At 32.0% G+C, this 24,203-nt stretch overlaps 1 protein-coding gene across 7 annotated transcripts in view; it reads left to right on the top strand.

Annotated features, from left to right (window-relative positions):
* The window catches only part of Suco (SUN domain containing ossification factor), a 68,445-nt gene that overhangs the window by 22,382 nt on the left and 21,860 nt on the right, over window positions 1-24,203 (top strand). For 3 of the 7 annotated variants that reach the window (XR_007350021.1, XM_048810028.1, XM_015491808.2), the window contains exons 4-15: window positions 1,968-2,122; window positions 3,910-4,047; window positions 4,274-4,424; window positions 6,558-6,681; window positions 7,374-7,510; window positions 8,039-8,106; window positions 11,444-11,551; window positions 13,448-13,553; window positions 15,599-15,619; window positions 15,817-15,872; window positions 16,686-16,777; window positions 17,446-17,511. Coding sequence is in view for 6 of the 7 variants with exons in the window: in XM_048810028.1 (XP_048665985.1) it covers window positions 1,968-2,122; window positions 3,910-4,047; window positions 4,274-4,424; window positions 6,558-6,681; window positions 7,374-7,510; window positions 8,039-8,106; window positions 11,444-11,551; window positions 13,448-13,553; window positions 15,599-15,619; window positions 15,817-15,872; window positions 16,686-16,777; window positions 17,446-17,511 (1,222 nt within the window). In the remaining variant the exon portion in view is untranslated. The remainder of the gene's footprint in view (window positions 1-1,967; window positions 2,123-3,909; window positions 4,048-4,273; window positions 4,425-6,557; window positions 6,682-7,373; window positions 7,511-8,038; window positions 8,107-11,443; window positions 11,552-13,447; window positions 13,554-15,598; window positions 15,620-15,816; window positions 15,873-16,685; window positions 16,778-17,445; window positions 17,512-24,203) is intronic. The other 4 variants (XM_048810031.1, XM_048810029.1, XM_048810030.1 and 1 more) reach the window with 3 other exon arrangements.

The raw sequence follows: 24,203 nt of genomic DNA, 5'->3' as shown, positions 1-24,203 counted from the left end.
TTTGAAGTAAAAGTTTGAATGTAATTCCTTATTTCTTCTTAGGTTCTATATTGGTTCATTATAATGTCTACAATGTCTCTTCAGATTTTCATATAGAAGATTTTATTTCTAAACTGCTTTATTTACAACAAAAGAAAGTAATTGTGTGTAGAACAAGAGTATTTTGACACCCATATTTCCATTTTATGTGGAATATGAACTAGCATAATATTCTAGAATATATTTTTCTTTTTATCTCATTGGGTATTTCATTCCATCAAACTTTATGAAAGATTAAAAAACTGGAATGAGCACACTGTAGGCCTATCAGAATTTTGAGGCAACTGGAAATCATTTAATATCAGTAATGGTTGTAGGAACAGAGGCAGAGAGACGAAGGAAAAACTGTCTCTTAATTTAAAAAAATATATTTTCAGCTCAGAATTAGGAAAAATTCCTTTTTGTTAATATAGCCAGTACTCTTTAAATTTACCGGGTTATATAAAGGAGATAAAGTGAGTTTCACTTTATTTAATTTTGGAAGACATTTGCCAAAGTTTTGTGAAAAGGAGTAGGAAAGTGTTACCTGTAACCCTTCCAATTATATGACTGGCTTCAACAGTCTTGCCATTATTTGTTTTCTGGTGTGCTCTTGCTCAGATACTTACCAATGTTTACATCTTCTGTACCTGTGCTATAATATAGTAGAATAGTTGTTACCCACATGTGGCTGTTGAGTGCTTGGAATGTGGCTAGTTCATACTGATTTACTGAAGCATAAAATACACATTGAATTTAGGTTTAAAAAAAAACATGAACTAGCTCATTTTTTTAAAATATTGATGCACGTTGATATGATAATGCAGTGTTTGATATTAATGTAATAGTTCTTTTCTCAACAATAATTATGCAAATCATTTATATTCCTTTGTGAATTTTTCCTTGTAATTATTCAAATGATTATAGTTTATATTCTCCTGATTCTGTGCCTTGTGTTTTGTTTTTGCTCCTGTACTGACCTTCCTTTTCTTTAAGACCTATCTCTTTCAATCCTTAGTAGTTCATAGTTTCTTTTCCTTGAATTGAGTATGAATTTCTCATTTGTTGATCACTTATTGAGCATTTGAATGCAAACTGTATGCTAGATACTTTAATGCTAGATATTAGAATTGTCAGTAATCGAGTGAATATAGTCCTTACGCAGGCACAGTATAGTTCAGGAAGGGGGAAAATAAATAATGGCATTTGAGATCTTTTAGATACTGTGATAAAGACTCTACAGGAAACAATGGTGGCATGGAGCAAGCTAATTCTTTTTAGGATTATGGTAAGGCAAGGGGTGCTATAGAAATTTTCAAATATGATCAGGTATATTTCGGATTATGTTTTTGAGAGGTGTGTGACCTAGGGCATTTAGGACTATGAAGGAACAGCAAGAATCATGTGTAGCTTTGTACAGCCATATTGTTGTTGTATTGACAGACACTAGCCCCTAAACTGCTTGGGGACAAGTACTTTTTGTTTTACTGTTTTGTATATTTAAATATATTTCTTAGTTGTTGCTAGCATTCATTAATTGTAGTAAGAGGAAATATTTGTAGGTCCTAATACACTTTGGCGTTTTTTTAGTGTGAGTGTGTGTGATGCTGGGGATTGAACCCAGGGCCTTGTGCATGCAAGGCAAGCACTCTACCAACTGAGCTATATCCCCAGCCTGTTATAGGCCCTAATACAAAATCGGAAGTAGGAAGGGAGAAAGAGATAAGAGCTTTATGCAAATTTATGTAAAATGTGTGTTGTTGTGCCTGTATTTTAATATAAAATATATTCCTTAGGGTTGTAATGTTGGAAGACAGGATTTTTATACAAGTGCTTTAGTGGACATTCTTTTATGGTTGTTTTTTAGCTTTCTGTTTTTGTAAACTCTTGCTCAGCAAAAGAGATAATTTGTTAATCTCAACATTAAATGTAACTGGCTTTTTAAACAGCATACAGAGTCAGGAAAGTTAAATCCACCTGTGGTTGAGACACTCCCTGCAGTTGATTTGCATGAAGATACTTCCAGTGCAGTTGGGAACAGTGAAGATGCTGAAAATATTTCCAGCTCATCTACCTCAGAAATCACTCCAGTCTCAAAGCTTGAGTAAGTCATTATAAAGAAGAAGAAAAAAAAATCTCCTTAGTTAATTTGGAAAAATCATTTAATAGGATATGGCAGCTTGATACTCCAGTTTGAAATTTCAACTATTTAGCAGAACTAATTTTTGATACCTGCATTTTGTGTTTGTTTTGAATGTAATTATCTTATAATGAATTTGTTTATTTGGCTGCTTTATACAGTGAAGTGGATTAGATCCCAGCCATGAAGCTCTGCCTAGTGTAGGCCAAGTGAGGTTCTACTTAGGAAACATAGTGTTTATTTGTATAAAATTCCCTATAATTATCCAAAACTCGTATCAGTTATTAGTTTCTATTTAAGAATCCCTGGCATTCCATTTATAGTTTTGTTGGTGTGTGAAGAGCTACCTTTTTGAAATTTAATATTAAATACCAGAATATTTAAGAATAAGTGATCTTTAATTTAGAACATCAGTTATGTATTCCTTCTGACTCTTTCCAGCAGTATTCCAAAAAACAAAACAATTGTCTTTATACCATATTAAACATTTTCTTTATTAAATCGGTTGATATTGAGGAATGTCTGATACAAAGTAAGAATACATATTTCAGCTAATATCATCATCATCATCATCATCAGTAGCCTCACTACTAGTTTTCATTGCAGGCACTTTTTAAATACCTGTCTTCTGGCTTGGCACAGTGATGCACACCTGTAATCCCAGCAGCTGAGGCAAGAGGATTGCAAGTTCAAAGCCAGTAACTTAGCAAGGCCCTAAGCAACTTAGCAAGGCCCTAAGCAACTCAGCAAGACTGTGTCACTAAATAAACTACAAAAATGGCTGGAGATGTGGCTCAGTGATTGAGTGCCCCTGGGTTTAATCCCTGGTATTTAAAAAAAAAAAATCTGTCTTCCTCAGGAATGCAAGGGACAGGCCCAGGGAGTTGTACACAGAGATGTTACAATTATTGTTTAGGGATTTTCCCCAGTAAGGCACAAGGGAACAGAAAACGTATTGAGAAATAATGACATTATTTACATAAATTATAAAATAAAGAAATTTAAATTATTATTTCAGAAACAACTTTAGGCTAGATATTGTATTCCTGAACAGTACATCCTATTTTTCCAATATATTAGCCATGACTTCAGTGAAATAGGTGAGGCAAGGGAAATATTAGGGTGTATATTTTTAAAGGGAAATTCTAAAAATGCCTCAGAACTTCAGTGATATATCTTGAGATAACAGATGATTTTGATGGTATAGATAACAACTAATGTTAGTAGTATTAATATACTAACAGGAAATGTTAGTAGAATTAGTATATATAACAGGCAAATTTAACTTTAAAGAGGATACATTTAGAATAAATAATTAAAAAAAATTTTTTTTGAGGTGGGTACTGGGGATTAAATTCAGGGGCACTTGGCCACTGAGCCACATCCTCAGCCCTATTTTGTATACTTAGAGACAGTTCCTTACCACCTCGCTTTTGCTGAGACTGGCTTTGAACTCTCAGGATCTTCCTGACTCAGCCTCCCGAGCTGCTGGGATTATAGGCATGTGCCACTGCGCCCAGCTTAAAAATCTTATTTTTTATAACACCAAATACTTACCTATAATGTTTTGCTAGGAACATTTATTAGTAGTTGACATTACATGACTTAAGTGAATTCTTAAAAACACATTCTGGAGAATTGTAAAGTTATTTTTTCATTATGTTTTGGAGTTCACTGATAGGTTTTTTTCTTTTTAACTTAGCTTCATTAGGTCCACTAAGTTACTAAATTGTCTTTGTTGTTTCTTGTAGTGAAATAGATAAAGCTGGTACTATCCCAATAGCCAAGGCAAGTGAAACTGAGCAATCTGAAACTGACTGTGAAGTTGGTGAGGCCCTGGATGCAGATGCAACAGTGGAACAGCCTTCCTTTGTCAGTCCACCTGAAAGGTACGTGGGAACAGTTGTTTGTCCTTGGAATGACCATAATGATGACAGTGATGTGTCTGAATGGACTTTGGTGCATATTTAATTTGACTTTATGATTGAGAGAGAGGTGATATCTTTGTTCTTTGCTTGGTTTGAATGCAATAATTATGGCATTTAGATTGTTTAAAACTTTGTTATCCAGCTATAATTTGTTTTATTTATTTATTTATTTATTGGTTTCAAATAGCCTTGTTGGCCAACATATAGAAAATGTGTCATCTTCACATGGCAAAGGAAAGATAACAAAATCAGAATTTGAATCAAAAGTTTCACCAAATGAACAAGGTAGCAATGATCCAAAATCTCCATTGAGTGCTTCAGATCATTTAAAAAATGAGGTTGGTATACAACTTTCACTATCTCTTACTTTATTATAAAGTGCATTCTTTTATTAGTTACTCTTATAATTTGCTAACCATATTTGTCTCAAAATTAGGGCGATAAAGTAGTTAATGACAGTTGTGGAACTGACATGAACTGTGCTTCCTGAGAGCAAGTGGTTATTTCATGGTATTACTTCCAATATAATTGTGTTTTGTTTTGTTTTGCAGTTCTGGGGATTGAACTCAGGGGCATGCTACCATTGAGCCATGTCCCTCGCCCTTTTTTTTTTTTAGCTAAGTTGCTCATGCTAGCCTCAAATTTGAAATCATCAACTGCCAGCTTCCTGAGTAGCTCCGATTATAGGCTTGTGCCACCATGCCTGGTTCCAGTACAGTATTTGTATGTACATTGTTCTATGTGTGGACTCTTTGGTTATATATAATTTAATGAGTTTTCTGCCACCATCAACTATTTGTTGCCACATACGGAAAGACTTTATTTAAGCAGTTTCTCAACTATGTAGAAGTTATGACTATTAAATTTAAGAATCTTCAGCCAGGTGTGCTGGCATACGCCTGTAATCCCAACAACTCGGGAGGCTGATGCAAGAGGACTGTAAGATTGAGACTAGCAAGATCGAGACCAGCCTCAGCAACTTAGAAACTTGCCCTAAGCCCAATTTAGTAAGATCCTGTCTCAAAAATAAAAAGGGATTGGGGATGATAAACAAGTGCAGTTAAAGAACAATTCAAACTGTAGCACACCCCATCTGCATTCATTCCCTTTTAATTTCAGATGTTCTTTTTTCTCTTTCTCTTTTCATAAATTTTCAGTGAATTTGCATTTACACTTAACTATACTTCAGGCTGAAGAGTTTCAGTTTTAGGACCACTGATAAACACATTAAGCATAGTCTTAGGAATATAAAAACGATTTAATAACAAACAGCTATATACATATTATTCAGTTTAAAAAAATAAGTCACAGATTGTATACCCTTCCCTCCTCATCAGATAGAAGAATTATCTTCAATTTGTTGGATTTTTGAAATTTTATTTTAGAGCTTTCTAGTTAGCCATAAACAGTACATACTATTAATTTGGCATATTTTGAAATATGAATTCTTGCCTTAAGTAGCATTTTATTCAACATTATTCTTGAGATTCATTGCTTTCAGTACTTTTTTACAGCTATTCTACTACTATAATTTGTCCATTCTTCATTTAATGCATATTTGAATTGTTTCTAATCACTTCAGCATTCTGATAGATTTCCCATGATTCGATAGACAAGCCATGACTTCCCACACAATAACTCACTTTTTTCTCCATATGATTGGTATAATTTATGTATCTCTGGTTTTCATTTGCATTCAGTTGTTATTACTCTGATTGTATTTTTCTTGCTGAATTTATTGCTTTTATTGTGTTCCCTCATATTGATTTGTAAGCATTCTTAGGAGTTGGCAGTAATCCTTTGTTGGCTAAATGTGTTGCACATACTTCTCTCAGTCTTTGGCTTATTATTTTCATGTAATTTATGGTCTTAAGATGTTTTAAATTCTTAAATTTTTAATCTAGTCAAATGTGTCAGCTTTTTAAAAATGCATTCTGTATTTGTTAATCTTTTTACCACCCTGAGTCATAAAGATATTTTTTCTACTTTTAAATTGTGAAATAGTTTTTTAAATATTTAGATTTTTAAATCTAAGTTTCAATTTTTGAATAGAAAGTGCTTGTTATGAATTTTGTAGAAACTATATATAATCCATCTAAAATTAGTTTCCTTTAGTAAATGTTTTTTAATTTAGATTTTAACATATATGCACTATAGGTATAAATTTATTAATTTCTACACTTTGTATATGAGTAATGTTTGCTCAGGATATATTACAGTTTTTATAAAACAACCTATGCTTATATCACTAACATGTGAAGGAAAATATCTTGTGGTGTTGTGGTACATAGATAGAAATGATTACAGTTCTTTTAAGAGAAATTCAGCTTTTAAATAAATTGAAACTTTTCTATTAATGTTATTCATTACAAAGTTAGACTTTTGACAGAAACATTTGTTTTTACTTTTATTATTTATTAATCTAGTCTTTGAAGGTTGAAGTCTGTTTATTTTTTTGGTATTTCTTACAGAGTGCTGATATTACAAAACCAGGAGAAACTGACCCTACATCTGTAGCAAATCCCAAAGATCCAGAAGATATACCAACATTTGATGAATGGAAGAAGAAAGTTATGGAAGTAGAAAAAGAAAAAAGTAAGGAAGCACTGATATTCTTTTATTAATTTTTTTAAATTTAATTGAGTGGTTCACATAGCTTTTCTCTTTTTTAATTGGCAAAACAAAACTTATTTTAGAAAACATTTTAAAAGAGAAATTTACAAAATTGCTGCTACCATGCCATTTACAATTATAAACAGTTTTAATCTTAATTAAAAGCCATTCGTGTAAATTATTAGCTGAGGATCAATAAGGAAAACAGCAGTGATTTTTATCTCAGTTTTCAAGAGGAAAATTGAGGCATAGAAAGTTCAGAGTCAGAAAACTTTAAACCATGTATGCAAAGTATTACTTTTACTATTTTCCCCCTCGCTTTTGTAGATTGAATCTCAGTTAAAAATTGTTACACACAGAAAGATAACATTCATCCTTAGGTAGAATAATATATATATGCCAAAAGCTTTTATTGTAATGGACATACTTCATTTTCTGACTTTAGTATTTAGGTATAAATCAAGTAACACTTGCATTTTTGTAGTTACTTTGTTTACTGGTATTGTTTTAAAGCTATTGGGGTATTTTAAAGCTATTTTGAATTTCTTACAGATTTTTAAAATATTATTTTAAGCATTAAAACCTGTCCTTCTCTAGAAGACAGTCTGTTGCTTTTGAGATCATTGTATTGCTGGGGGTGTTTTCAATTATAATCATCATATATTTCTAATAAGGTTTGTCTGTAGGTCAGTCATTGCATCCATCTTCCAATGGAGGACAACATGCCACCAAAAAAGTCCAGAAAAATCGAAATAATTATGCCTCAGTAGAATGTGGTGCCAAAATTTTGGCAGCTAATCCAGAAGCCAAGGTACTTAAGAATAAATTTTCTTTTTTATAAGTATAGAAGACTACTCACTTTATTAATAAAATATAGGCATTAGTATGCTGGGGACTATTTGGGAGACTGAAGCAGGAGGATTGTGAGTTCAAAGCCAGCCTCAGCAATTTAGTGAGGCACTTAGCAACTCAGCAAGACCCTAACTCTAAGTAAAATATAAAAAAGGACTGGGGATGTGGCTCAGTGGTTAAGCACCCCTGAGTTCAATCCTGAGTATGAAAAAGAAATTTTAAAAGAAAATAGCTAATAGAAATTTATTTCCTTTACAGTAATAGACATTGAATTTTAAAATGGGTTGTTTCAAAGATAATTTAACTGTAGTCTTATCTAGTAGATTTTAGTCCCTTTTATGTTTTTCCTTCCCAAGTGTATGTTTCAGTCTTACGTATATTGTAAGATCTAAAAATACAGAAACATTTAGAACACTTCAGAATTGAAATACTTTTTAAAAATTATTTTTCCATAAGTAATAGATTCCATTTCCTTGTTTTGAAATAGAGTACATCTGCTATTCTCATAGAAAACATGGACCTTTATATGTTGAATCCTTGCAGCACTAAAATTTGGTAAGGAATACAAAATTTTTAAAAGTACATTCTATATATGTTAATCTTTTATATCAAAGTTTAGATTGACTTATAATCATTTAATAAGTATTTATGATTAATGTTGGTACCATGCAAAATTGAGGACAAAATGCCTTTCCTTTTAAGGAGGTAAAAGAAAACCAGTGACAGATTCTGTTAAACAGTTATGAAATGATATAAAATGTATTGCTGAAAGGGTATTAGAAGATGTATAACTGCAAGGGAGCTTCTTAGAAAAGGAAGGATTCATAGGAAATGGCAGGTGAAGGAGTCACAGTGCTTTAAAAGTAGCATATTTTTTTCTTAGTATTCTGTGTCTATGTAGTCACAATCTTCAGAGTTTGAGAAGTGTCTCCTTAAGTTAAATATATACACACACACAATTAATTAGTTCATTCATTCTAGTAGATCAGAATTATGGTGGCGATTTTCCTCAAGTAGGAAAATGAGCCTTACTCAGAAAGTCAAGGGTTGTTTTTGTTTCACATGGAAAATAAAGATAAAAAAGCTAGAAAAAAACAAGGTGGGGGGCAGCTCTCATTAAAATAGAAGGAAGATCAGTAGAGGAAGGGGACAGGGGAAGAGGAGAGAAAGCTGGGAGGTACTAGAGAACAAAATTGACCAAATTTTTAATATATATATATATTGTGTGTGCGAATATGTAACAGTGACTCCCACTATTATATAAAATTATAATACATCAGTAGTCTTTTTATGGTTTGAGTGATATTTAACTGGGCCTCACTTATTGGATATTTGTGTTGTTTATGATCTTTTTGCAAGTATTAGTAAGCTTGTGCATGCACTATCTTAATTGTTTGAAAATTTGGGAAGAGTTTTAAACTGATTTAAAAGAAATAAGACTTTATTTTCTTTCCTTTTGTGCTATTTTTGGTAAATTATATTTTTGTATAAATTTGTTTTCTATTTTCAAAGTTTTGAAATAAAGTTGTTTTCAGAATTCTCTTATTATTTAAAATCTCTTCTGCATTAGAGATTTTTTGTGTTTAAAAAATTCCTAATTTTTTTTAATGCCACCTCCTTTAATCTCCACAGAAATGTATCTGTTTTGGCTTTATCAATTCACTTCATTATATCTTTGTTCTCTCTTTCATGAATTTCTGCATAAAACTTTCATTTCTCTACATTGTTTAAGTTTAGTCTGTTGAACTTCAATTTTTAAAAAAATTTCTAATGTACATATTTAAGGTTATAAATTTTCTTAATTTTATTCTAAATTTTGATTCATGGTGTTTTATGAAGCTACTTGTTAATATTCAGCTCTGTAACTTTAATGTAATCTTTTAAAACTGAGTCGTAAATAGTTAAGTATAATTGAAATTGTTTAACTTATTGATTTTATACAAAGTTCTACTAATTTCATACTGTATTCTGTGTTTCTAAGAAAACATGAGAGATGAGGCAGAAAGATATTGAAAGGCATTTTAAAATAAATTTTAATGCAGAGTAATTAGTTTTATATTAGTATTTTACATACTTTGAAGCGATTTATCAGTTACATACAAATTTTAGAATTCTTATGTGTTCCAAGTGAATCAGCATTGTATACTTGGTGATGTGTCTATCTGAAAGCTTATTTTATCTGATATTAATGTAAGTTATGTCTTCTTAGAGATGAGGAACATTGTATGTTAAAAAAAAAATAAGGAGTAAAGGGCAATTAGCTTTTTGTTTTCTTCTCAGTACTCATAGATTTATTTTATCCAAAGTAAATAATAAAAGTCTGAGTCTGATTTCCTTTAGTTCTTCCCTTCATCATGTGATTGGTGCTGTAGAAAATGTTCAGGTTTTGGAACCAAAATATATAGTTTGTTAAAGCAAATTAGAATACTAAGTGTCACAAGCATTTCTCTTCCCCAAGTACCATGCTACATACAATTGTATTCTATGCACATAGAGTTATACCTGTACTTTTTTCCTAGTGGCAATACTTATGGCATCTTTCCATGTCAAACAATCAATCTCTAGCATCATTCAGTGCTGGGAATTGAACCTAGGTCCTTGCGTATTCTAAGCACATGCTCTGAGACTAAGTTATACTAACTTTATTTTTTAAAAAAACAGCATAATTGAGGTTTAGTTGACATACAATAAAGTGCAGCATGTCAAATTGTATAGTTTTATACATTTATACATCTGTGAAAATATCACCACAGTAAAGATAATGAACATACTGGGCTGGGGTTATGGCTCAGTGGTAGAGTACTCGCCTCGCGCATACAAGGCCCTGGGTTCAGTCCTCAGCACCACAACAATAAATGGATAAAATAAAGTTATTGTGTACAACTACAAAAATTAAAAATTAAAAAAAAGATAATGAACATATTCATTACTCCCAAAAGTTTTCTTGCACTTTTTAATAATTTCTCCCTCTCAAACCATCTTTCCCTATAACAGTTATAGGCCAGGCTTCTGTTATGTGTAGTTTATAGCTGGTCTTATTGGATACTGGCTATTTTTTTGTCTGGGTGGACCATCATTTATGTTAATTTATGTTATCAATGAAGCCATCCTGTGATATTGTGGTGCTGTGGGAAATTCAGGTTTGGGAGTCAAATAGATTAACTGACACCCCCACCCCCCATCACCATTGCTTTTATACACTGCATTTTGATAAAGCAAAATGTAAATATAAGGGCAGACATCCTTCTTAACCTATTAGGTTTCATCTTCCCTGATCTGGAACACATAAAAACTTAAGTTGAGCAACAAATATGCCACCTATGATAACTTAGGTAAATAATTAGAGCACTTGGAAATATATGTATTGTACTACATATGTATACAAGAAAATATATAAAAGAGTATGTAAGCTCTAGGTTATGATTTCCAACCTATTTTAAAGTACCTGTGTCAATTTCATTGACATATTCACAGAATTGAAAACTTAATGCATTAAGATTTTAAGAGGGTATTGCTAAATCAAAGGCTTTGATACTTTTAAGACAATATATGTCAAGTTATCCTCTAAACTAGTCAGTTTATACAATCACTGACAATTCTTAGTGAAGTCATTCTTTCTCTGGCAATGTGCTTTGTCATTAAAAAAATATCTTTTCTTAAAAAATATGATGGGACAAAGTCAATATCTTATTTTTATAGTTTTTTTTTTCCTCACTACTGATATTCTTTGTGAAAGAGGCATTCCCTTACAGATAACTTGAATTATAAATCCTCCTCCTCCATTAAGGTATAGTAATTTTTAATGGATATCTAGTTTATACAAAATGTTATGCCATGTTTAATATGAACTAATATTTTAACCATTTAAATAATTGTCTTGTTCTTTTTGAAGGTTTGTTATTGAACTTTGTGAGCCAATTCAAGTAAAACAGCTTGATATCGCAAATTATGAATTATTTTCTTCTACTCCTAAAGACTTTTTGGTTTCTATCAGCGACAGGTAAGTTCTAGAGCTGGTTTCTATAGGGTCTATGTTGGATCTTTGGAGTAAAAATTTTAAAATGGGTCACTTTTGACTTTAGTCATTTTGGTTTTAATGTCAGTTTGTAATAATAGTTGTAGACTTTTCTTAATCACTTTCCTTTTATTAGCTCATATATAGTACATCACAGCCAAATTATTCCCTTATAAAGTTAGGAAACAGAATTAGGGGAGTTTTGAGTAGCTTGCCCAGGCCGCATGACTTGTTGATTGGAAAACCAAGATGCAAACCTAGGATTATGTGACTTTTTAAAGTCTTTACTTTTAATCATTATGCTCCATTGCTTTCAAGCATTTCTTTAAAAGTTTTTAGAAAGTATGTTTCATTTCATATCATGAGGTATATTTTTTGTGAAGAATATTTTTTATATGTGGGGTTGGGGGTGAATACTGGGGATCGAACCCAGCTCCTTGTACGTTCTAGGCCAATGCCTCATTGTGTTTCCCAGGCTGGCCTTGGACTTTTTGGTCCTCTTGCCTCAACTTCCCAGGTAGCTGAGATTACAGGCATGTTACATTGTACCCAGCTAAAACCTTTTTTATACTTGTATAATTGAAAGAAGGAGCATAATATAAATAATTTGGAAAAGAATGGCATTCCTTCATAAGCAGAGATAACCATTGTTAGCATTTTTTACATTCTTTTCAGTCTTTCCTATGCATTTATTTATTCTACTAGAAAATATATTTACTTATTACTTCTTATATCCTGAGAATACCTTTTCTTTTAAACATACCATTTTTAATGAATACTAGTATTTCCCCCTCAGTGGAGGTAGTATTCCATAAATACATTTGAGTGCCCATGATATGTCAGGTAAGATGCTATCATTTATTCTTCTGTCATTGATCATTAAAGATTTTCCATGGCATTTCTTCTCTTACCTTACAGTCAGCATTGCGTGTATACAGTTTTTGAAATCAGTCCTCAAAACTTTTTGAGAATTCCATCTGTTTTTCTGTTCTTAACCTTGCTCACATCACTTCCTTTTCTCTAAGCTGCAGTTTTATTATATGTCAGATGGATATATCTAGCTCTTACAAAGTATGTTCTTTCTAAAGGTGAGAAAAGAGAAATCATTATTTTGAGGGGGGTAGAGCACTTGCTTCGCACACATGAGCTTCCATCCTCAGCACCACATAAAAAATAAATAAAGGTATTGTGTCCATCTACACAATAAAAAATAAAAATAAATAAAAACTAAAAATGTATTTTTATTTTATGTTAGATTTCCTTTAAAAGGTTAAGCTATGTGGAGCTGGGGCTGTAGCTCAGTGGCAGAGCATTTGCAGAGCATGTGTGAAGCACTGGGTTCGATTCTCAGCACCACACAAAAATAAGCAAATAAAATAAAGACATTCTATCTACAACTACAAAAAAAATTTTTTTTAAAAGAAGGTTCAGCTATGTATGATATTAAAAGATTTTTTTTCCTTCCTGATTTGCTTTCTGTCATCAGTATTTCATCACACAATTGTCAGTATGTAAAGAGAATGCTTGTGCGGGAATGCTGTTCTTTTCCCAATTCTTTATATTATGTTACTTCTTTTAATCACCAGTATAAAAAAATGTTTCAGCTGGGTGCAATGTAACATGCCTGTAATCCCAGCTACTTGGGAAGTTGAGGCAACCTCCGCCTTCCAAGACAAACTCTTGGCTCCTTTCTGTTTTAAAACCTCAACAGTCCTTCTGAACCCTAAGAAGCAGTGATTGTCCTGCTTTTGTCTTTTCCTTGTCTTTCTTTCTATTTGTTAGTAGGATTATTTATTTATTTATTATTAAACTCTATTAAGTTTGTATATATCACCTAGAGAGGAAGAAAATGAACAGGACATTTATTTTTGTGTTTTCTAGATATCCCACAAATAAATGGATTAAGCTGGGTACTTTCCATGGTAGAGATGAGCGGAATGTCCAGAGTTTCCCTTTAGATGAACAGATGTATGCAAAATATGTGAAGGTAATGTTTATGTATATAAGGCCGTGTTCTATAATGAAAATATTAGTCATATTTTATTCACTTTACCCATTTAGAAATCAGAAAACTCTTAAGAGGACATATACTGCAGCATACCCTTTAATAAAATAGTTTTTACTTGGATGTTTTGTTTTATGAGTCAAATGCTGCTACTTTCCTTTTGTATTACTGGAAACCCAGACCAACTTTTTATTTGTGATTCTGAAAAAAAAATTCTAAATTGTAGCTCTTAATTTCTTTTGACTTTATATAAAAATGTCATCTTCAGAGTATTCTATTTAGAAGCTCACATCGATTTCTGTCACTAAAGTCTTTTTTTTTGGTACTATAGATTGAGCTCAGGGGCACTTAACCACTGAGCCACCTTTCCAGCCCTAATATGTATTTTATTTAGAGACAGGGTCTCACTGAGTTGCTTAGCACCTCCCTTTTGCTGAGGTTGGTTTTGAACTCTCAAGCCTCCAGGATTACAAGCATGTGCCACCATGCCTGGCAATTATTGCTGTCACTAAAGTCTTTAAAGCAAATCTTAAATCTTTTTGAAATATGATTCTTAGATTGTTTCAATTTTAATAACCAATTATTTGACACTATTTTGGCTTTTGCATTTTTTGTGTATTCATGTGAAACAGTCTGTGTGCAGACACCAGTTTCAAATAAAGATAACTTGATATTCAGTGTTCCCTCTGCTTCTTTCACCAAATGATCAAGTAGAATTATCACTCTTAAACTGGATTTGGATGAAATAGGGGATATTTCTACTCCTTTCCTTCCTGCCCCGCTTTCCTTTAAAAATGGCACACTTTAAAATACCATTGTGTTAATAATGTGATCTTTAAATGGCAGAAGTTCTAATTCCTGTCCTTTCTTCTTTAAATTTGAGAACTTATAGTTAATTTTGTCTTCTGGGATTTTACTGTCTCTTTTTAAAGCATGTATTAAGTTGAATTCTATAAAATGGGTAAACTTGTAGTATTCCTAGTTTTAGTATAAAAGTTGCTAAATTCTATTTTGAAAATAATTGATATTTCCAGTTAATAATCAAGAGTTCAGAAAAATGAACACCTTCAGTTCCTTTTAAAATGAGTACTGAAATGATTATTTAAAGATCTTCTTATATAACACGCTTTCTATGCTGTGAAAAATCATTTGCCAGGTGATAGAATTATATTTAATTTTGGAAGTAAAAATGTTACCAAGTTGTCTGAGGATCATTCTGTATAATATCTACTTATTAATAATAGAAGAATTTATTGGCAGCATTAAAAGTTGTACGATAAATCCCTGCCTTATCCTTTGTATGGTAAGAGACTATAGAGCATTTTGATGATTCATTTTATTAAAAAAAAGTTGATAGAAAGGTTCAGGCAATCAGAATTGACTCTGGTTTTCATTATGTAGTTATATATGTTTATCTAATTTTCCCCTTATCCTAAAAGAGTTAAATCCAAATTTACAAATTATTTTTAATAACTTATATTTTAAAAGTGAATTGATACATATCTTCTGCTTCTGTAAGTTATACTTGAAATAACAGACTATCTAATGCTTTTGCCCTGAAACATATTGCATACACTATCAGACAAGTGTAAATAATATTTTATAATATACTAAAAAATCTGTGTATTGATATGCAAATTTATCCGTAGCTATATACATGATACATAGCTATAATATTTAAAGTGATGTATGATGATATTTGAAGTAATATAAGACTTTTTAGAGTATTAATTGATTTCAGAATGCTTTTAACAAAATAGCAGCAATGGATTTAGGTTATTCAACTTATTAAGCTAAAGTTAATTTTATTGCTACATAGATTATACTTTCTAGTTGTAATGGTAAAATTTTAAATCATTGCTTTGATTTCTGCAAAGAATTAAGAGTACTACAATGTTATCCATCATGGTACATTGCTTTCTGTACTTTAATTATACAGTATGATTTACAAATACTTGCAATTGCTTATAGCATGTTATCTAGACTTTGGAACTGATTTCTTTTTCTTTTCCTTTCTCTTGCTTCAGATGTTCATCAAGTACATAAAGGTTAGCAACCTTCTCTTTTGCGATATTGAATAACAAGGCATTACATGTTAATACATTATTAAAAAATACTTTGAAAGTATTGATTTTGGGGAAATGAGGACTTTATTTTTAGAAATTTTATAATGAAAAAACTGAGGATATTGTTACTCTTACAAGCACTTTGCTGGCTTCCCATTTCATGTGCTTTTATTTTTTAGGTTGAATTGGTATCACATTTTGGGTCAGAGCACTTTTGTCCATTAAGCCTTATAAGGTAAGGCAGAACAAAATGCATTTACTTAGTGTTTTTTTGTTGTTGTTGTTGTTGTTTTAGTAATACATAAAAATCTTAATATATTTAAAAGTGAAGAAATAATTTTCTCTCACGTGTAAGTTATCATAAAAATAGATGCAGTTAACCTTTATCTTGAATGTGTTTTGGAAAAATGTAAAAAATATTCTGTTAAAGAATAAACTTTATTTACATGTTTGATTTAACTTACTTGAAATTTTACCACAATGAAAAGCTTTGTCACTGTGTTTCTAAGTACCTAAAATGTATCAGATTTATATTTTTAAAAAAATATTTATTTGTAGATGAACATACAGTATCTTTTTTTTTTTTTTTAAATGTGGTGCTGAGGATCGAACCCAGTGCCTCATACATGCTAGGCAAGCACTTGACCACTGAGCTACAGCCCCATCCCTTCAGATTTACCTTTTTTTTTCTTTTTAGAGAGAGAGAGATTTTTTTTTTTTTTTTTTAAAGAGAGAGGGAGAGAGAGAGAATTTTTTAATATTTATTTTTTAGTTTTCGGCGGACTCAACATCTTTGTTTGTATGTGGCGCTGAGGATGGAACCCGGGCCGCACGCATGCCAGGCGAGCACGCTACCGCTTTAGCCACATCCCCAGCCCTCAGATTTACATTTTAATGGAAGTAGTTGATGACTGAAATGCAAGAAATCGCCAATATTTTGAAGTCCAGAAGTAAAACATTATTAGAGTTGCTATTTATCATAGATTTTGAAGAGATGAGTCTTAATAACTCTTGTTTTAATGAAAATTTTTAACGAAATTGTTATTAGGGTATTTGGCACTAGCATGGTGGAAGAATATGAAGAAATTGCTGATTCCCAGTATCAGTCAGAACGTCAAGAACTATTTGATGAGGACTATGGTAGGTGATTTTTAAATAGGTAACTATTAGGATTATCTTTTTACTTTTATAAAATCTAATAGTAATAGGTGATGTTACTTAAATCAATGACTGGTGTCACTAGTTTCTTTTATTGTTTTTATCCCTAGTAATTTTTTTCATAAACTTATCTTCTAATATGATTGCTTTATAAATCATGTTGTTTTCCAAGTTTCAGTCAGTTGTTACTGGAATTCCCTTGCAGCATATCAGTGCTATAAATTATGATTATATCATTATGCCAGGCCCAAAAGATGCTAAACACACCAGGTGATTGAAACAGTTCAGATGAGCATTAATTTCTTTGATTTGCCCTGAGCCTAGAAGAAGACACATAGCTTGAATAATCTAAATCTTGTCTTCTATCATTTTCCCATAAAAGAAATTAAGGTATTGGCTAAGGGTTAGTAAAGTATATTGAAAACGCAAATGAAGTCTTATAAAGAATGAAAATTTGGTAAGCATTACTACTGTTTTCCTTGGCTGACATTGTTAAATGGCTTCTGAATCTCATCTTTGTTTTGTAAATATGGTTTAGATATATAATCAGCATATAATGGGATGTTTTAAATGTCTGTTTAACAGGATATGAGTTTTTAAACATATTGTAACTAGTTCTTAGCATAATTACTTTGTTTTCTCCTTAACAGATTACCCATTGGATTATAATACCGTGGAAGATAAATCTTCAAAAAATCTTCTTGGTTCTGCTACAAGTGAGTATTTTTGGGTATTCATTCTATTAAAGTGTTTCTTATTATTTTTTTTTTTCATTCTGACAGATTTTTCTGGTATAGTTTAGGGTTATTCTATTCTGAATTTTGAACTTTTGAGTTGAAATCAAAGGTACTAGCTTTTGAAAAGTAGTTTTAAGGAAAATGAAATAGGAATGGGTGAAAAAAGGGGAGATTTTAAAATGCAAGTAAAATAAAGGTGTTTCTTCTACTCAAGCACTCATTTTGGGGAAGATTTTTACAGTGGAGAAAGGGCTATGAATTTACTGGGCGGGGGGAAGAATTATTAAAGTGGTGTAGCACATCAGTGAGGTTCTAGTGAATGAGGAGGACTTGTTTTTATGGGTATGGTTAGTTTCCTATTTAATCACAAAATATAAAGTCTATTCCTATTCATATTAATAATGAGCTATGGTATAATGATAATTTTATACACACACACACACACCAACAAGTGCAGTAATTATTCTTTGTAAATCAAAGAAATGACTAAAATACCTAGTCGTTTAGACTGTTTTCATTCCAAAGTGGTATGTGGATCTAGTGATAGGCCACCTAAGGAGATTACTGGAAAGGCAACTAATAATATTGTATTATTGTTAGGATGTGGGTAGGTATATTCTAATATTAGTTTTGATTATTGTTGAAGAATATAAAACTAACTGGAAGGAGTTTTCTATTGGATATTAATAACCAAATTTAATAAAAGTAAGTTTTAGTAAGATACAGGACTAGCTCCTTTTTACTCATTAGTGAACTGAATGGCTTGAATACTCATCTTGGTGTCAATACTGACTTTAAAGCTTTTTTGGATATTCAGTCACTAGTGCATATATGTGGGTAGACATTTTACACAGCTGTGTGTATCTAGTTAGAGTCCCTTTTCTTTCTTTTCATCATCTTTCCTTTTCTTCCCATCTCTTCTTCTCTTCTCCATAGAGGGTTGTGGACTTCATTAGAATTTGTTTAGGCATGGAGATAGCAGTGTTAAAAATACTTACAGGAGGTGAAGGCTTTCATGTAATATTTAACTTTATTTCAAATCTATCAGTATATTTTTACTTTATTTTTAGTATTCTGACTTTTTAGATCTTAGTAATTACTTAAATAAGTGTCTTGTTTATTGCTATATAGTGTTTTTAGGAGTGAAAAACTATATTATCTGTCTGGACATTCATTTTTTTTTTTTTTTGCATTCTTAAATTTGTTATATTTGTCATAATAGTCATTTTTCTGTCACTTGAGTAAATTACTGATGCTAAAGTAGTCACCTAAGTAATTATCATTTTTTAAATGAGTTACAAAATAGCTCCAATCTAAAAGATTTGTAGCTTCTGGTGGTTACCAGACAGGTGAGAGTACCTTAGAATTACTTAACCTCCCTAAGGTAGATGTGGGTCACATTCCAAAAATATGTTGATATTCTGGGTTTTAAATTTTCTTTTTTTCCTATGAGAGATTGAATCCTGTATGTTATTAACACCTAACTGTATGTCAGTAGAAGACATTGCCCTATTTGTAATTATTTCTCTGACCAATGTATTATTTTAATTATTAAACAGAATCTTACTGAGATTCTACTTTTTAGATCTTTCTCTTTACTAGTGTGTTTCTTGATTACCCTTTTTTTTTTTTTTAATGGATCTCTGAAAAGTCAGTTCATTTACCTCCCAGTGTGCTATGGTTGAGCGCATTTGTGTAGTGAGACAGATGGGTGGAAGGTGGTTAGCTGAGCATAAGCATGAAAAATGGGATTTAAAATGATCTCTATCTCTTAAAGGTTCAGAGCAAGAGAGGCAGCAGGAATTTGAGAATTAAGACTATGTTTTCATGAAACTGTCACACCTAATCCAGCACTGCTGCCTTCTACACTTGTGTCTTTGTAGTATTCTCTGAAGAACTTGAAACTGTTCTGAGAGACTTAACTACGTACAGCCTCCTAGGTTATGTCACTTAAGAAGTAAATAATGAGCATGGACTTAGGCTAGTGGGCTTGTCTCTGGCACTAAGATGTCCAAGTTCAATATTGCTGTGTTAGTTTTAAATGGGACTGTTTTGAAACTAATTTATTTCTTCTTGTTTTTAACATGTACTTGATTTCTATACAAGATAGAATTCTATGATTTTAATCTTAATAGAAACTCCTTTTTTCTTTTCTTTTTTTAAATTTTTAGAACGTATTTTGACATATTACACATACATGGAATATAACTTCCCATTCTTGTGGTTGTACACAGTGTGGAGTTACACTGGTTGTGTATTCATATATGAACATAGGAAAGTTATGTCCAATTCATTCTATTGTCCATCCTGTTCCCACCCCCTTCCTTTCATTTCCTTGTCTAATCCAGTGAACTTCTATTCCCTCCCCCCCATTGTATTAGCATCTTCCTATCAGAACATTCCACCTTTGGTTTTTTCCCAGATTGGCTTATTTCACTTAGCATAATAGTCTCCAGTTCCATCTATTTACTGGCAAATGCCATAATTTCATTCTTCTTGATGGCTGAGTAATATTCAATTGTGTAATATACCACATTTAGAAACTCCTTTTTCCTTCTGTTGTAAGTTTAGGAGCTTAAGTATCCCTGCATGGAGCTAGAAAGTGTTTCAGATTTAGATTTTGGAATATTTACATATGTATAATGAGATGTCTTGGAGATGGGATCCAAATTTAAACCCAAAATACATTTGTTTCGTGAAGGTATTTATATAGAGTATCTGTAGGGTGCCCATGTTTTGACTGAGACCCAGCACTTGAGGTCATGTGAAGTTTTCTGTTTGTGGTATCCTGTCAGCACTCAAAAATTTTGGATTATTTTGGATTTTGGGTTTCAGATTTTTGAATTAGGGATGCTTAATCTGTAGTTAGAACTTTTGATTCTGATGAGACATGGTTATAAAAAAGTATACATACTGCATATTTAGATAGTGTGGATATCATGTTTTTTATTTAACTGCTAAAAATGGAGTAACTACTGTCTTAGAGCAAGCATTCTTGGCTTGTGTATATGCAATTCTGTCACCTTCTCTGTCTGATTCTTTTGTTTGCATTCTTGAACTAAAATATTTAAATCTTTTACGTCGATAAGAATTCTACATATTACTCTTCTTTCTTTGTGCTTTGTCATGTGGTTTGCCAGATGGCTTCTACTTTGATGAAAGTCTGCCTTTTCTATAGATATGTGGTCTGCATTTTGTTAAAATTGCCAATTCTACTAAAAATAGAAATTTCCAGGTATAAGATTAAGATAAAATGTAGTTTTTGCTTCAAGTCAAGGAATTTTTAAGTATTTTTTTATGAATGCATATATATGGGTTCCCCCCCTCCCCAGGAATTCACATATATTCTAGAACTACATATAGAGAATTCTAGAAGAAAAAGAAGAAATGGAACTAGGCTTTAGGGAAGATGAGTACAAATAATAACTACACATGGGGCTGGGGCTGGGGCTCAGTGGTAGAGCACTCGCCTAGCACAAGCAAGGCTCTAGGTTCGATCCTCAGCACCACATAAAAAAAGGTATTGTGTCCAACTACAACTAAAAAATAAATATTAAAAAAAACCCAAATAACTACACATATTAGATTTTTGTTGTTGTTGTTGGTTTGGCTTGTGCTGTAGCAAATAAACTCTTCAGCATCTTGGACAGGAATTTTGTTTTCTCTATCAAAAAGAGTCTTTGTATGCTGGAGACTGAGTAATAGTTAAGCTACAAACATTTCTAGGAGTATTTTATTCCTGTAGGAAAGAGATGGGATGAGTAAGTTGGGATGAATAAGTGAGTGGAGTTGACCAATCCAAGAGAAATTAGGGGAAGTTATCCAATTTAACAGTCTGAAGTTACTACTGTAATCTACTCTAAAGACTTTGATGACAAGCTGTTGTGCATTTGGCTCCAAGTTGATAATGATCAGAATAGAATATTCACAATGCTGCTTCTTTCAAAAAAGACAAAACAAATCAACAAAAAGATTGTTAGGCAGTATTCTGTGAACACAGGTAAATTATTTCTTTAGGTTAAGTGGACTGAGAAAGTAGAAATTTGCCAAATTTTTGTTTTGTTTCTGATACCCTGAAATGATGGTGATAAATAATATTCTATAGGGTGGATAGTGTAAATATTTTTTATTATAGGGCGAGTATTAAAATTTATATTAAAAATAATACTCCAAAGCTAATTTCTTTATACAGATTAAAACCTGTGTTCTTTTATTAAATTTTTAAATAATACAAGCCCAAAAATTTGAAATCTTAGGGAAGCACAAGAGAGTGAGCACAGACTGATTTCAAAATTTGGTTTTATGAAACATTCAGCTTTGACAGAACTTCACGCCTTAGTATGAGTAGGGGATCATATCTAGTAGTACAGTATTGATCGGCATTAAAAGTGGGTTTATACCAAAAGCAGAAGTTCTGATAGGCTAGATGCTAACATACAATATGGGGGTGGGTTGGAGAAGAGAAGTTCATTGGATCAGACAAAGGGAAGGGAGGGAATGGGAAAGACAATAAAACGAATCAGAATGCTTATCCACAACATTAGGAAGTTATACTCCATGTATGTGTAATATGTCAAAATACACTCTACTGTCATGTAAATCTAAAAAGAAAAAGAAAAAATATGGAGAAAAAAGTGGGTTTACAAGGGAGTAAGCTCCCACTCTTTACTATCTTGCTCTGTGAGGAGATGTGGAGTTTTCATTCCTATCATTATCTTACGCTAAGGCATCTCCTCAGCCCAAGTAAGGACTAGGGCTGCTTTTCTGTTTACCAGTTTGCCAGCTTGAAGGGCAAAGATATATAAAAATGCCATTAAGGGCTGGGGTTGTAGCTCATACAGGTGGAGCGCCTGCCTAGCATGTGTGAGGCACTGGTTCAATTCTCAGCACCACATGCTATAAATAAACAAAATAAAGGTCCATCAACAACTAAAAAAAAATATTTTTTTTAAAAAATGCCATTTAAGCATTTAAAAATGGCAAATGTCAAGCTTTTGTGTTATACTAATAATTGGAAACAAGTATCACTACTTTGTTGACTGTAGAATCCCAGTTATGTTAAGATCAAAACTAATAAATAGTAATCATCTTTTATTAAAGTCTTTAAGATCTCTTCTACTTTTCTCTTATAGCATAAATGTATTTACAGAATCATCAGATCATGTGACAGTGAGGAGATTGCTCCCAGCCTTCTTTTATATTTATATATAATTTTTTTTTTTTTTTTTAGTTGTAGATGGACACAGTACATTTATTTATTTATTTCTATGTGGTGCTGAGGATTGAACCCAGTGCCTCACGCATGCCAGTTGAGCACTATATCACTGAGCCACACCCAGCCTGCTCCCAGCCTTCTTAATGTGCTAGATTTCTTCCTTTATATCCTTTCCTACTTTTCACATCTTTGGCGTTTTTGTTGTTGCGGATATACTGGGGATTGAACCCAGGTGTGCTCTACTACTGAGCCACAACCCCAACCCTTTTTATTTTCTGTTTTGAGAACGAAGTCTTCTCAGTAGCTAGGATTACAGGAGAGTGACATCTCTGGTTTTCTTTGAAAGTGTTGAAAACCTTATGAATCTCATCTAGGAAAGAAGACTAAATAAGATGGAAGTAACTACGAGGCTTGATAAATAGCCCCTGCCAAATCTTAGTGTTTTAACAGGAGAGAAGTACCTGATACTGAAGAATTAACTTCTAAAAGAACTTCAAGGATTGGGGTAGAAGTTTATTTTCCTTGAAGTTAGGTCACATTACTGCAAGGAAGCCTCCTGTTTACAGTATCAGCTTGTTATGGAGTTCTGCCGTTTTGTGGTCTTCATATTTAAATATATTAAAATGGAAGTTTGTTCCACATATAGAATATTTATTGAAAATGTAATCGCATTGGGCTACTGTAGCAGTAACTTTATGTTACAGAGTTTTTTAATGTCATTATCTTAATATCCCCCTGGAAAAAAACAGAATTACCAACTATACAATTTGGTTCACCTGCTATACTCAGTTTTATGACTTTGATTTTAATTAATTTGCCCCATCCTAATTACAAAAAAAACTTGGTGTGCTTTAAATTATATATGAAACATTGTTATTTTGGCCAATGAATTTTAAAATCATGAAAGAAATTTGAATTTTATAAAGTGTCAATTTGGAATTTAACCGTATTATAAATAGCTACTGTATGCATAGTTAAAAATACTAAAACTTTTTCCACTTTGCTTTGGATAATAATCTCCCCATTTCATTTTTACCTATGATAGCCACCCATTCAGGAAAAGCTTTAGTTTCTTTAAGTTTTTTTTTTGTTTGTTTGCTTTTGTTTAAAAGTATAGAACCCATTTAAAGAAAACAAATTTTGAATTTTGAAATATGAATTTGATCACATTTCCTCCCTGTCTCAATATAGACTGTATATTGGATCATACTTGAATTTTGTAATGTGCCAAAGAAGTGTTTTAAGTGTTTTGGTAAAAAGTTTGAGGTGGCTTTATAACAATTTAAGTTTAAAATTCTTCCTGAATATCAAAATTCAAATTTATGTGTATGTTTTTGGCTGAAATTTATTTGGGTCCTACATTGGACTTAAACAGTAAATAAAAAGGTAACTAGTCAAGAAAGAAAGAAAGCAAAAGACCATTATAATAGTTCTTTAATTATCTGATATTAATTTA

This window comes from Marmota marmota, unplaced genomic scaffold, assembly GCF_001458135.2.
Source record: "Marmota marmota marmota unplaced genomic scaffold, marMar, whole genome shotgun sequence".
In the NCBI taxonomy this organism is placed as follows: domain Eukaryota; kingdom Metazoa; phylum Chordata; class Mammalia; order Rodentia; family Sciuridae; genus Marmota; species Marmota marmota.
The sequence above is the reverse complement of the archived record's forward strand: the minus strand, read 5'-3'. Positions and strand labels throughout refer to the sequence as shown.